The sequence below is a fragment of the Ips typographus genome, linkage group LG1 (genome assembly GCF_016097725.1).
Source record: "Ips typographus isolate SLU linkage group LG1, UJ_Ityp_2.0, whole genome shotgun sequence".
Taxonomy (NCBI): domain Eukaryota; kingdom Metazoa; phylum Arthropoda; class Insecta; order Coleoptera; family Curculionidae; genus Ips; species Ips typographus.
The window spans coordinates 20,893,311-20,907,097 of NC_138422.1; the positions used below are offsets into that span (position 1 = coordinate 20,893,311).

Below are 13,787 nucleotides of genomic sequence, written 5' to 3' on the forward strand. Positions count from 1 at the left end.
AAACAGACTGTCAATTAAGGGTCACCCGTAAAAACTCTTCTCGTCCTGGGAAGAATCAGGACATTACACAATGGGGACAACCCATTGTGTAATGGGGTTGTGGTTCACTGAGAATTTCCGCCATATGCAAAGGAGTCGGGAAAAAGGCCGCAAATCTACCATACAAAGATTTAATTGCCTGACTTTCACATCCCAAGAAAACATGATCCAAATCTCCCTCCACTCCACAAGAGCAATCTGAGGAATCCGAGATACCCATTCTAGCCTTATGCTTTAGAATGAGACAATGTCCAGATCTCATCCTACAGACCACGCTCACAAACTATCTCTTTTTGTAGCTAATTTTTGAAAACCATGGTACCTTTGGAGGCACATTCTGTATGCGCAAATATGCACTCACCTTTATGTATTCCTATGCTTCTATAAGAATTAATCCATGAAGTCTACATACGATCTTTCATAGCCCTCAAGAAATTCGTATAATAAAGTCTGTATTTATCCCCAATCACGAAACTGTCCTCTCTTGGCAAGCTCCTCGTTCCCTCTAATGGTAGAATGGCCAGGTATCCACAAAAATTCAACTTTCCTCCCCTGTTCCCTCAGGCTGTACATTTTTTCGTTTGTCTTCAAAGTGCAGAAGTCATTAGTACTATCGATACCAACCATTGCGATTTTCTGCAATCCACTTTTGGAATCAGACAAAATCAACACCCATTGCCCATATCTCTGAGGTGCATATGTCCATGGCATAAGTTGTTCTTCTTTGAATATCCCAACCGTTTGAAGCATTGTACACCCCAAAACCACTCTTATTAGTGTATCTCCATCCACACATGCATCTGTGTACAACAAAGTAAAATCATGAAATGTATTCAAGATAATTTCATTGCACACTTATCTGGTTTGCTTTTATCTTCTTCAACTAGCTATCTTTTTTGCGTCTATTTTTGCGCTTTGTGATAGGGTACTTATAGCAATCAACAGTTCTCTTCTTGCTTTCATCAACTTTCTTCTTGTTCTGTATCTCCAATCCAACTTCACAAAATCACCAAATGTACCGTTACTTACCGTAACTGATTTCAGACTGAATATTTCGTTTGTTTTCAAACAAAAGTGTCAATAATTATCTAACCTCGAACTGAAAACTTCAATCAATAATTACGACAACTACCCGTCCTAGTTTACTGCTTATACATATTATGCAGGTAGAGAGTACTAGAATTTTCATATTTTGGTTGTGTGGTTCACCCTTTAAGCCCTATGCAACCCAACTCTAAAAGATACCTCAAACTAGAGGTTTTTTTGAGTAGTATTCACCTGCATTAGAATTTTGTTTTAGTTTAATACAGGGTCGAACCAGCAAATAAGCATGTCGTCATTCACAACGGGCAGTTTGAATGTCGACAGTCTAAAACTTTGACAGCGGGCATAATCTTCTTCTTCCCTAGATATGTGAATAACTATTTTTCAACAAAGTATTTTGTTTTTTGAAAATTAACTATAAACATTTTCTTTATTTCAGGTTTCTTCATACCGCAAAGGTATATTCTAGGCATTATGGGATTTTTTGCAATTGTAAATGCTTACACAATGAGAGTCTCCCTATCTCTAGCAATCACCGAAATGGTTATACCCCTCAATGCTACAGAATACTACGATCCTAATGCCTGCGTTCCTGAAGGATCCAACCAAACCAGCAGCGCTATAAAAGTAAAGAACAATTCCAGGCTAGAACTATTAAAACTTGTATTTATTGTAGGATCAAAGCACTTTGTATGACTGGGATGAAAAAACTCAAGGTTTAATTTTAAGTTCGTTTTATTGGGGTTATGTACTGACCCATCTGCCTGGAGGAATTTTGGCGGAGAAATTTGGAGGAAAATACTCTTTAGGACTTGGTATCCTGTCTACCGCCATATTTACTTTAATAACCCCATGGGTTATTGTTGGAACTGGAGGAAACTGGAAAGTATTAGTTGCACTCAGGGTTGTTGAAGGTTTTGGGGAGGTTGGTACTTACATTTTTAAGAATTTTTGCAGAAAGATCACTTTAAAATTTTCAGGGTACTACTTATCCAGCATTGACAGCTTTATTAGCAAAATGGGTACCACTACGAGAACGTGCTACTATCGGCAGTCTAGTTTATGCTGGGAGTCAATTCGGTAGCAACATTTTTTTAATAATTCTAAACTAAATAGTTAATAAATTTTTTTGAATTTTAGGTACTATTTTAAGTAATGCAATCAGTGGAGAGCTGATTAGGTACACACAAGACTGGGCTTCAGTATTCTACTTTTTTGGTGCATTGGGAATTATCTGGTTTATTTTCTGGGTACTGTTGTGCTATTCCGACCCACAAAGTCATCCCTTTATCAGCGACAAAGAGAAAGAATATCTGAATAGGGAGCTTTGTAAGTATAAGTTTAATCTGCGCTTTAAACTTGTGAGGTAATTACGAGAAACCTGTAACGTGAACACCATTAAGAGTAATAACATGTGTTTTCTATTAAGAATTATTGTTAGAAATCTCAACGAGGCTGTTTGACTTTCTGATGACGTAGTTCAATGGACGCTTATCAGTAGTAATTGCATAGAAAATTGAAAGTACTATGCAATTTTTGTGCACAAATATGTATTAACTAATATTTTTAAAATAAATACTAAATTCAGGAAGTTCCTTATACAGGGTGGCTCATATCGAAAACTAACCAGGGACAAACATTTTTTATAGCGTTGTAAAACGAACTATTAAGGCTAGGTTAGGCTGGTGAGTATGTGATGCAGTGAGTAATGATTACTCACGAGTAGGTGATGGGTCTATTATCTATTCAAAACTAGTGAATAATAATGATATTATTATTTAACAGTCGTATAAAAAATCATTTTTGTGAAGGTACATTTTACACCGCCATCACATTTTACTAACCCTTCTCGACATCGGAAAATAACTTTATAATAATTTTAATCTTATAAGTACGACATGAGTAATAAAGTTTACAACGTACAAAAAAATGAAAATTAGGCTATTGATTTATGTGAAAATATGTGATAAAATTTACTACGCTTTATTAACTTGAATCATCAATCATTTCTTATTAATTACTCTGAATTCCTAAGTTCATTGATGCTACAATATTGTACCGTCGTACTCCTTAATGACACACTTCTTGTACAACACTGTATATTGTTTACAAACAATAAACTGACACTGACACTTAACCTCGCTATCTGACAACTTCAACTTCACTACAACCATCAATTCAACAACTAACTAACCAGGCCTGGTTCAGCTGCTTATATAGGCTTCCATGGTTTCTAGAAAATTCCCAAATATTCATGAAATTGACTTTCTCTCTCACACTCATTAAGCTATAACATAAATCTCTCTCTATATAAGCAACGGAGCCAGGATTTTCTAGAACACAGACAAAAGAATGTAGAACGTAAACAAAGCAACGTAACATACAGGGGTAACAACAAATAACTAAAGAAATCCTAACTAATAATCAAAAGTTCGCTTTGCAACACTGCCCCCCTCCTAGAGTTGATCGTCCCGATCATCAACTTCACCAGCTTTGGGTGGTCGGTAAGGTGCAAGTCGATCCAGGTGAACTATTTTCATTTTCGCCCGATGTCCTCGCTGTATTCTGTAGACGACGTCGTTCAGACGCTTTATAACGTCGTAGGGTCCCTCCCATGACCTCTGTAGCTTCGGCGACTTTCCTTTCTTTCGAGCAGGATTGTATAACCAGACCTGATCACCGGCTTGGAATCCGCTGCTGTTGGCCCTTTTGTCATATCTTGTCTTTAGTCGGTCGCTTGCAAATTTCAACTTCTGCCGGACTTCCTCATGGATCACGTGCAAGCGTTGCGCCAATTTTTCTGAATAGCTATCACAAGACGCTGGGGGTTCTTCCGGTCGTCCAAAAAGAAGATCCATTGGCAAACGAAGCTCCCTTCCGAAGACAACACTAGCTGGTGTTTTGCCAGTGGAATCATGTACTGCCGATCGATAAGCCATCAGGAACAACGGAATGTGCTGATCCCAATCTGTCTGATTGTTATCGACGACTGTCCTTAGGTAGTTGTCTAGTGTCCGGTTGAAACGTTCCACCATTCCGTCTGACTGTGGGTGTAATGGAGTAGTTCTGGTTTTCTTAATTCCCAATCGGTTACAAACTTCCGTGAATACTGCCGATTCGAAATTACGCCCTTGATCCGAATGCAGCTCCCTCGGTACTCCAAATCTGCAGAAGAAGTTGTCAACCAGAACTTCTGCTACAGTAGCGGCTTCCTGGTTTGGTATTGCGTACACTTCTGGCCATTTACTGAAGTAGTCCATTGCGACCAAGACATAGCGATTTCCGGAATTAGTTTTGGGAAAAGGTCCAGCTATATCAACGGCAATCCTCTCAAACGGAGCTCCGACATTATACTGCTTCATACATCCTCGGCTCCGAGTTTTGGGACCCTTGCTACTGAAACAGTCTGCGCAACGCCGACACCAATCTTCTACATCTGAGCGGCTTTGTAGCCAATAGAACCTTTCCCTAACTTTATTTAACGTTTTGTTGATGCCAAAGTGCCCTCCACCAATTCCATTATGGGCTTCTTTCAGTACGTCACTAACTCGGTTTCTTGGCAGAACTACCTGTAGTCGTTCTTCTTTCCCATCCGGACTTTCCCATTTTCTTTTTAGTAAATCTCCATCAATAATAAGGGACTCCCATAATGCCCAATATCCCTTTAATGTTGGAGACTTAGCGGAAATCTCCTCCCAATTTGGTCTTTCTCCACGCTCTCTCCAGTTAATTATCTGTCCTAAATCGGGGTCTTCTCGTTGATCGGCAGCCAAGTTTTCCCGATCCCATGCGATGTCATTTTTCAGAGCGATCCTTCGACAAGGCTTTCCAAATTCAGCTATCTCCAGGCGTTTACAGTGATTGCAACCTTCCACACAAGGTCTTCGTGACACTGCGTCCGCGTTTCCGTGCAAACGTCCCTTTCTGTGTTCAATCTGGAAGTCATATTCTTGAAGTCTTTGCAACCATCGAGCTATTTGTCCTTCTGGATTTTTGAATTGAAATAGCCATTTCAGAGAGGCATGGTCCGTCCTTAGTCTGAATCGTTGTCCGTACAGGTATTTGTGAAACTGCTCGACTGTTTTCACTACGGCTAACAGCTCCTTCCTGGTTACACAATAATTTCTCTCTGGCTTTGATAGTGATTTGCTGAAATAGGCGATCACTCGTTCTTCACCATCTTGGATTTGAGATAAAACTCCGCCTAAACCAATATTACTAGCATCTGCGTCCACAATAAACTCTTCCCCAGGTCGTGGAAAAGCCAAAACTGGTGGAGAACAAAGGGTTACTTTCAGTTCTTCCATGGCTTCCTGACATGTTGTAGTCCATTCGAAGGGCTGGTTATTCTCCGTCAATTTGTGTAGGGGTCTGGCTATATCAGCAAATCCACGAACAAACCTTCTGTAATAGGAACACAATCCCAGAAAACTTCTTAATTCATGCTTGTCTTTCGGAACAGGCCAATTTTTTACAGCTTCAGTTTTCTTCGGGTCGGTTTTTACTCCTTTTGACGATATAACGTGTCCCAAGTATTCGACTTCTTCTTGGAAAAAGCTGCATTTCTTCGGATTTAATTTCAGGTTTGCCCCTCTGAACTTCTTGAAGATTTCTTCAACGTTTTGCAGGTGTTCTTCAAATGTTTTGCCCATAATAATGATGTCGTCTAAATAAACAAGACAGGTTTTCCAAGTCAATCCTCGTAGAATAGTTTCCATTAATCTTTCGAAGGTTGCCGGAGCATTGCAAAGTCCAAAAGGCATGACGTTAAAATGCCACAAGCCATTTCCAGTTGAGAAGGCAGTTTTCTCTTTGTCCCGTCGATCCATCTCCACTTGCCAGTATCCGCTTTTTAGATCCAAGGTGGAAAACCACTTTGCGTTAGCCAGAGTGTCTATGGTGTCATCTATTCTGGGCAAGGGATAACTGTCTTTCTTAGTAACTTCATTTAGTCTTCTATAGTCCACGCAGAATCTTGTCGACCCATCTTTCTTAGTAACAAGTACCACAGGAGAACTCCAAGGGCTGGTGGATGGCTCAATGACGCCGCGATCCGCCATGTCCTGTATAAGATTTTCCACTTCTGCCTGCTTAGCCAATGGGAGCCGTCTGGGTCTTTGTTTAATGGGCAAATAATCCCCTGTTTCAATTTTATGCCTCACTAAATGAGTTCTTCCCAAATCCGTTTCATTTAAGGCGAACACGTCCTTGTAGTCGTGAAGCAAACGGCCAAAAGTCTGTTTTTCTTGATCAGTCAAAATTGAGCTCGTCTTTTTCATTAAGTGCACCAAACACTCAGGAAGGTCACTGTCGGGGTTTGGTTTTGTTTCGTGCGACTCCTTAGTCACCATAAGTACTGGTTCGGATTTGGCTATTATATCGCCTTTTTTTAATCTTTGACCACATTCTTTCAAATTGGCGACTTTTACGTATGCTTGGCCGTTTTTCTGCTGGACTAGGGTGCGGGCTACAAGAACTCCCTTCTTTACAGCATCATCTTCCTCTTCATAACTCGGTTCTATCAGCTGAAGTTTGCTCAATTCCGTTTTTCTGTCCAAATTAACTTTTACGATGGTCTCTGATCTTGCAGGTAAGTTGACATCTTCCTGCAACGTGACTTTCCTCACACGCATATCTTGTTCGGGTGTCATCATAACAATCTCGTCTTGTCCAGTCTTGATCAGTCTATTCTCCAAATCCAGCTGGAACTTGTGTTGCTCCATAAGATCTAAGCCCATTAAGACGTCATCAGTTATGTTGGCCACAAAAACGGTATGGTTGAAGACATGTCGCCCAAGCTTCACTTCAGCTTCATGGATTCCCAGAACAGGCATTGACTCACCAGCGGCAGTTTCCAATATAAACTTTGTACCAGTGTCGCTAATCCTGCAGTGTTTCACTATGTCCGGCCTTACGATAGTATGGCAAGAACCGGTATCAACAACCATTTGGCAATCCCGGCCGCAAATCTTACCGGTCACTATTAAGCTGGTGTTTTCGTGCTGAAGACGGGCTACTTTAATTATGGTTGGTGGGGCTTGACAGTGTTGCATAGCCAGCTTTTGCCCCGGAAAACTGGCTACTCTTCGTTTTCCTGGTTCTGCATTCTTCTAGGTTTGCGGCACTGCGATTGAATGTGCCCCTTTTCTCCACAGTTCCAGCATTCCAATGACCGAGTAAACGTGGTGGTTTGAGCGTTTCGGTTGTTCTGACTTCTTCTATTTAACGCTCCCATTAGTTCTTTTCGAAATGCCTCCAGCTGACGACTCAAGTCTGACTGAGTTGTGTGATCTGAATTGGAATATCGGTTTCTCGGTTCCGGTGTAAGGCTTCTGACTTGACGCACTCGAGTATGTCCTCGTGATACTTGCTTGACCACCTCAAACTCCAAAGCGTAGGCAAGAGCATCATGCAATGTTTGGCATCTCGCTAATCGTATTGCTTGCTCTGTGTCACAATCTTTAAGACCTCGTACAAAAGCCCGTACTGCCATTCGCTCTCTAATGTCGTGAGAGGCCGTTGGATAGGCCAGACAAACTAATCGAGCAATGTCGGCTTCATACTGTTGAAGTGTTTCCGTGCTTCTTTGGGTCCTACTAGACAACTGAGCTTCGTATACTTGTTCTAGGTGCTTATTTCCAAATCTCATCTCTAAATGTTGGATTAAGTCGTCGTAGTTTTTGTACTGGCTCTCGTCCAAAGTCTGCAAAACCTCCAGTGCTTCTTCTCGAAGTGACAAAACCAAGGCAGTGGCTTTGTCACTTGATGTCCAATTGTTGGCCTCTGCGGCAGCCTCAAACTGTTTTTTGTAAACCTGCCATGAGGTCTTACCGTCGAAAACTGGTGGCTTAATATTTGAGCAGACACTAGAACTGGCGACTACGGTTGGCTTTGAAGACTTTTCCTGTAGTTTGTCAAATTCCTCTCGCAAGGTCTGAACGGTCTCCTCCATACCGCTTATCCTCTCATTTACCTTTTCTTCCAAAATTTCCATCCTGTTGTCCATTTCTCCTTTAATTTCATTTATTACTCGGTCTAATTTTTCATCTTGTTGTTGAAACTGGTCTTTAATTTGGTCTTGGCTCGCTTTCATTTCTTTGAACTTTTGGTCCTGACTTGCTTTTAACACCTCGAACTGCTCTTGACTTATTTGGCTCGCTTTCATTTCTTCGAACTTTTGGTCCTGACTTGCTTTTAACACCTCGAACTGCTCTTGACTTATTTGGCTTGCTTTCATTTCTTCGAACTTTTGGTCTTGGCTCGCTTTCATTTCTTCGAACTTTTGGTCTTGGCTTGCTTGCATTGCTTTAATCATCTCCATAAGTTGTTTCATTCCTTCATCCATTTTGGCGCTTTGTTGTCGTGTACTCACAGGCATTCAACACACCTTCTGCTTTTGTCGGTTTATTCTGTCTTCCTCTGGATCTCTTCTTCGATTCTCCAATCCCACTTCTGACACCAAATGTACCGTCGTACTCCTTAATGACACACTTCTTGTACAACACTGTATATTGTTTACAAACAATAAACTGACACTGACACTTAACCTCGCTATCTGACAACTTCAACTTCACTACAACCATCAATTCAACAACTAACTAACCAGGCCTGGTTCAGCTGCTTATATAGGCTTCCATGGTTTCTAGAAAATTCCCAAATATTCATGAAATTGACTTTCTCTCTCACACTCATTAAGCTATAACATAAATCTCTCTCTATATAAGCAACGGAGCCAGGATTTTCTAGAACACAGACAAAAGAATGTAGAACGTAAACAAAGCAACGTAACATACAGGGGTAACAACAAATAACTAAAGAAATCCTAACTAATAATCAAAAGTTTGCTTTGCAACAATATAATAAAACTTTTCAAATTGCAATGTTAGTACATGCTTTGGTTTTGTTGGAAAAAAAACATCGAGATGCACATAACAGATTTTTTAACATGATTAATACAGTGTGACCCATTTAGAATGGAAACACCCCTATAAAATTTTAGGTTATTAACCGATTTCAATGATTTTTTTTTTGAAATAATTAGGAATGAAATGTCTATTATGGGAGAAAATTTTAAATATTTATTTCAGTTTTCAGGTCATATTACGAGACTTTTTCTTGATAGAAAATGGAGAATTTTTATTAGCGATTTTTTTATTGAAAAAATTACTACGCCACTGGATCTATAGTGCTTTCAAATAGCTGTGACCAAATTTTTTTTTTTTTTTTTTATTTTTTTTTTTGATTTTTTTTTTTGATTTTTTTTTTTGATTTTTTTTTTTTGATTTTTTTTTTTTGATTTTTTTTTTTAGAAATTAATCAATTAATAAGTAATAATAAACAAGTAAATAGTAACACCATTTCTATGGCACCAGTTGATGCAGGGTGTTCTTTTGTGACCGTTAGCTTAGAGGATTTTTGAATTTTAATTTGTCATAACTTTGTTATTAATGAATGGATTTTCATGAAATTTTGGTCACAGCTATTTGAAAGCACTATAGATCCAGTGGCGTAGTAATTTTTTCAATAAAAAAATCGCTAATAAAAATTCTCCATTTTCTATCAAGAAAAAGTATCGTAATATGACCTGAAAACTGAAATAAATATTTAAAATTTTCTCCCGTAATAGACATTTCATTCCTAATTATTTCAAAAAAAAAATCATTGAAATCGGTTAATAACCTAAAATTTTATAGGGGTGTTTCCATTCTAAATGGGTCACACTGTATGTATGCATGTTGGACCATATGTTATTATGGTAAGTGAGTGGACAATTGCTGATCTCCATTGCGACCGTCGGTTTATTCTGGCTAACACATCTCTTCGATCACTCAGAATATCCAGCTCTTCCAGGAACCGAATGGTGTGTCTGGGCGAAATGTTGTCCAGATCCGAGAAATCTGGATCTGACGAGAGCCGGACAACAGCATAGCAGATGCGCTACCAACTCGTCGTCTTGCATGCACCAGCGGCATTCGGCATCGTCTGCTATGCCAATCCAGTGCATGTGGACCCTTAGGCTGCAATGACCGGTATTCAGTGCCGTCATAGTCTTTAATAGTATTGTCTGCTGAATTGCAGGAGATTATCAGTCCTAGTATTGGACGTACCCTTCATCATCCACGGCGTTCCAGCTGGCATGCTCTTCGTTGTATCACTCCGAGATGATACTCTTTGCTTCACTGTGAGAAATACGGAACACAGGTTCTCTTTTCCTTGAAGACCTCCTCTGACGCTTGTTTTGCAACTTCATCTGCCTGTAAAGCCGGAATGACCCGGAAATCAACATTAGGGAACACTTGGTTTGTCCAAGAGTGTTCAGTGCTTCATGACAGCTCCAATCGGTCTTTGACAGGTACCAACCCGTAGTCCGTGAGGATGTTCGCCTTGTCGTTGTAAGCCGCGACTCTTTCCCTGTCGGGGATTTGGAGCCGTCCGTAAACCAGCAGATGTCCGCTTGGATAAGGTGGTGAGCACGCTCAGTCCACTCTTGTTGGCATGAGGGTTCTGTAGCTGAGAGTTTTAGCTGCGGTGTCGGATGTCATCGTCAGAGGCTCACGGTTTAGAATTTCCGCAACTCCTCGACGTCACGGCACGGGTAGAGTAATGTAACCAGTAGGTGGCCCATCTTGCCCCTTACTTTAAAAAGCTGAAGAAGAGGAAGATTAAGGAGGTATTCTAGTGCGGACGTTGGCGTTGTTTTGATTGCCCCGTGATACATGTCTTATACATCTCTGAAAGATTTTCCACAGATACTTCTACATTTCCATAAAGAAACCTTTGTTTTACTGACTAGACTTTCCAAGTGCTGGTTCCAGGTGAGAATTCTGTCAAGAGAGTCTTCCTTCTGGTGAATAGTATATGGTATTATAACTGTTTTGCGGGGATTTACCTTAAGGTATTCATGCTCGTACCAGCTTTGGGTCACATTACATGTATTGTTGGCGTGTACTTGACGTCAGGAAGTCTTCTAATGAGGATGGCCAGATCGCCAGCATAAGCCTCAAACTTGACGTCTTACAGTGAGACTGTGGCTAATGGGTCGTCCATCAGGAGGCATCACAACAAGGAATACAAAACGAACCTGACCACCTCACCCAGCATCTCGGACGTCTTAAGTCATTGTGGACCATAAGTATGATCTGACCTATATAACCAGATAGACATAGAGAGCTACAGCATATTCCCAGCATCAAAATATTACTGTATTGATAAGGATCAAATTGCCTTAAGAATCATTTTTTCTGCGCTCAAATTAGAGAGAGATTTGCGAGGTGCTGGAGTTTTGAAATTATGACACTTATTGTCAATTGTATCAGGTATTACACTTTAATTACACGTAGTGATTCTTGAGCAATAGATAAAGTAAACTAGAGTCTAAACCTTAACAGGGTCAGAGATAAGTTGCCTTAAGTGAAGGATTGGATTGGTTTGTGGGAAAGGGTAAAATATAGATAGGTTGCAAATAGCAAAAGTACCTTTCAAAGTGAAGGAATTGGAGGTTATTGCTTGAAGGAATTATTGAGAGAGTAACTTATAAATGTGTTGCAAATTGCATGAGTACCTCTCAAAGTGAAGGATTTGGGGTTTGGTTTGGTTGACCGTTTGTTTTGAATCGCAGCTTGATTTTATAGTCCAGAATTCAGTTCAGCAGTCAACCAAGAGGACTGGAAAGGGTCGTATTTTTCATTGTGCTAAAATATGAAACGGTGAAGAAAGAGATAAGTTTTATTGCATCAACGTGCGAAACGTGACCGTTTTGGGTAAAAAATAACTGTGTTCTTTCAAGAAGTTAGAATTTGCTACGCTTTGAAAGAAATATTGCTGAACCCTACAAAATGCTTCCCAGTAAACCTACGTTTGATGAGTTGTAAATGAAATTGCTCTTGAGACACATCTGGCATTGGTTAATAAATTGTTGGACTTTGACAACAATTACGATGTCCTATGCTGAGAGTTAATATTAAGTCATTTTCAACGAAAGAAAATGTCAACAACTCCTTTGTTAGTAATGGTAAATCTTCTTTACGTACTAAAAATCTTCTATCGCTCAGCCATTTTTACATCCTAAATATATAGAGAAATTGAATTCGGGTCAGAAGAAATGGTTTTTCTCATTTTGCGTAAGCAAAGTACCAAAAATGCTAGGGATACAGTCAGACTAGTCAGATTCCGATTAGCACCGGGTTTAATGCGACCAAGAATTCAGAATATATTCTCGCCACCCGAAGAAAAGTGTGGTAGGAGATGAGGATTGATCTTGACTTTCATAGTAACTTAACTAATTCAAATTGCAGGACCTCGCTTTTTAATGTTTTCAATTTTTTCCATTCTAGTCTATGAAAACCACCAGTGTAGTATTTAAATTATCGTGCTGGCACTCAAAATAAGTGTAAGATTATGCTTAATATAGTAATTATAGCTTTCAAGTTGTAAAGAATTAAATCTGTTTTGTATTTTACATAAAAGTTTTATCGTTTTACAACGCAGAAAAATGTAGGAATTTTGTAGTTAATAATCAAATATACGGAAATGATGTGATTTATTACGTACAGATCAAAATACGGATGGATTCACTAGACATATTTCTTTCTTTTATTAAATATTTATTGTCACTTAATTCTTATACAGGGTGATTCACGTTGATGGTATATTGGTAAATGTCTAGGGAGCAGCTGAATACAGTGTGTTTCATTTAAGATGAAGACAACCATGTGGCTTTGTTACCTTCTTAGGTAAATTCATATTTTTATTTGGTACATTTTTCAATATGATTGGAACTGATGAGATATAAAATAAACATATGTATACTTATACAGGGTGTTTATATACGCAGGGTTACAGCATATGGTAGCTCGTACAAAAATATGAATAAAAGTTTCTATTAACTTACCCTCTAAAATGGTGCATTTTAGAAATATATGGTTTGGATATTGACATAAAATTAGTTTTTTGGAAAAAATGCACCATTTTAGAGGGTAAGTTAATCGGAACTTTTTTCCATATTTTTGGACTAGCTACCATATCCTTAAGACATATATTATGAAACACCCTGTATGAAGAAAAACATATACTCAGTGAGTCTTTTTTCGATGTTTAGTGCTGAAGGAATCTCGGAAACTAGCAGAGCTACGAATTCGGTTAAATGGGTGAAAAGTTGCACTTTTAGAAGATCAATTCAAAACCGTTTGTCGTTTTGAATTGTCAGAGATATTTGAGTCACTAGATATTTAGCAAAAACCAAATTTTGTCGATTTCTTTTACTTCATCTAGCCGGCTTATAATTGCTTGCAGGAAAGTGATTATTTGAGCTAATTGGACTGTTTCTGTCACATTTCATTTTTTACTTTTCTTTTAATGAAAAGCATAGTAAAAAATAACATCTCTAAAAAGATCTTTTTTCAAGCTTTATAAACAAATTTTAAAACTGTCAGAAGTCTCTAGAATCTTTTTGATTATACCAGAGTCATTAAAAATAGTGTAGAATTGATAGTGGCTTTGAAATACTACTAAAAACCTCCCAAAAACATTTTAAATCTGTGAGAGGGATCTACAAGTGTCCAAAAATATTTAAGAATTGTCAGATGCCACTAGACTTTTTTTGGAACTGTCAGAGGCCTTTAAATATTACTGAAAACACCGTCCAAACCTTTTAAAATTTGCCTGTACAAGTGTTCCAAAACTTTCAAGAAGTTTTTAAAATTACA

General features: G+C 38.9%; 1 protein-coding gene across 2 annotated transcripts in view; it reads left to right on the top strand.

The window, feature by feature from the left end:
• Nucleotides 1-13,787, top strand: part of LOC145739206 (putative inorganic phosphate cotransporter) — a 76,415-nt gene that overhangs the window by 61,545 nt on the left and 1,083 nt on the right. For both annotated transcript variants that reach the window (XM_081994644.1, XM_081994662.1), the window contains exons 2-5: nt 1,523-1,710; nt 1,760-2,008; nt 2,064-2,163; nt 2,224-2,412. In XM_081994644.1, the coding sequence (XP_081850770.1) occupies nt 1,523-1,710; nt 1,760-2,008; nt 2,064-2,163; nt 2,224-2,412 (726 nt within the window). The remainder of the gene's footprint in view (nt 1-1,522; nt 1,711-1,759; nt 2,009-2,063; nt 2,164-2,223; nt 2,413-13,787) is intronic.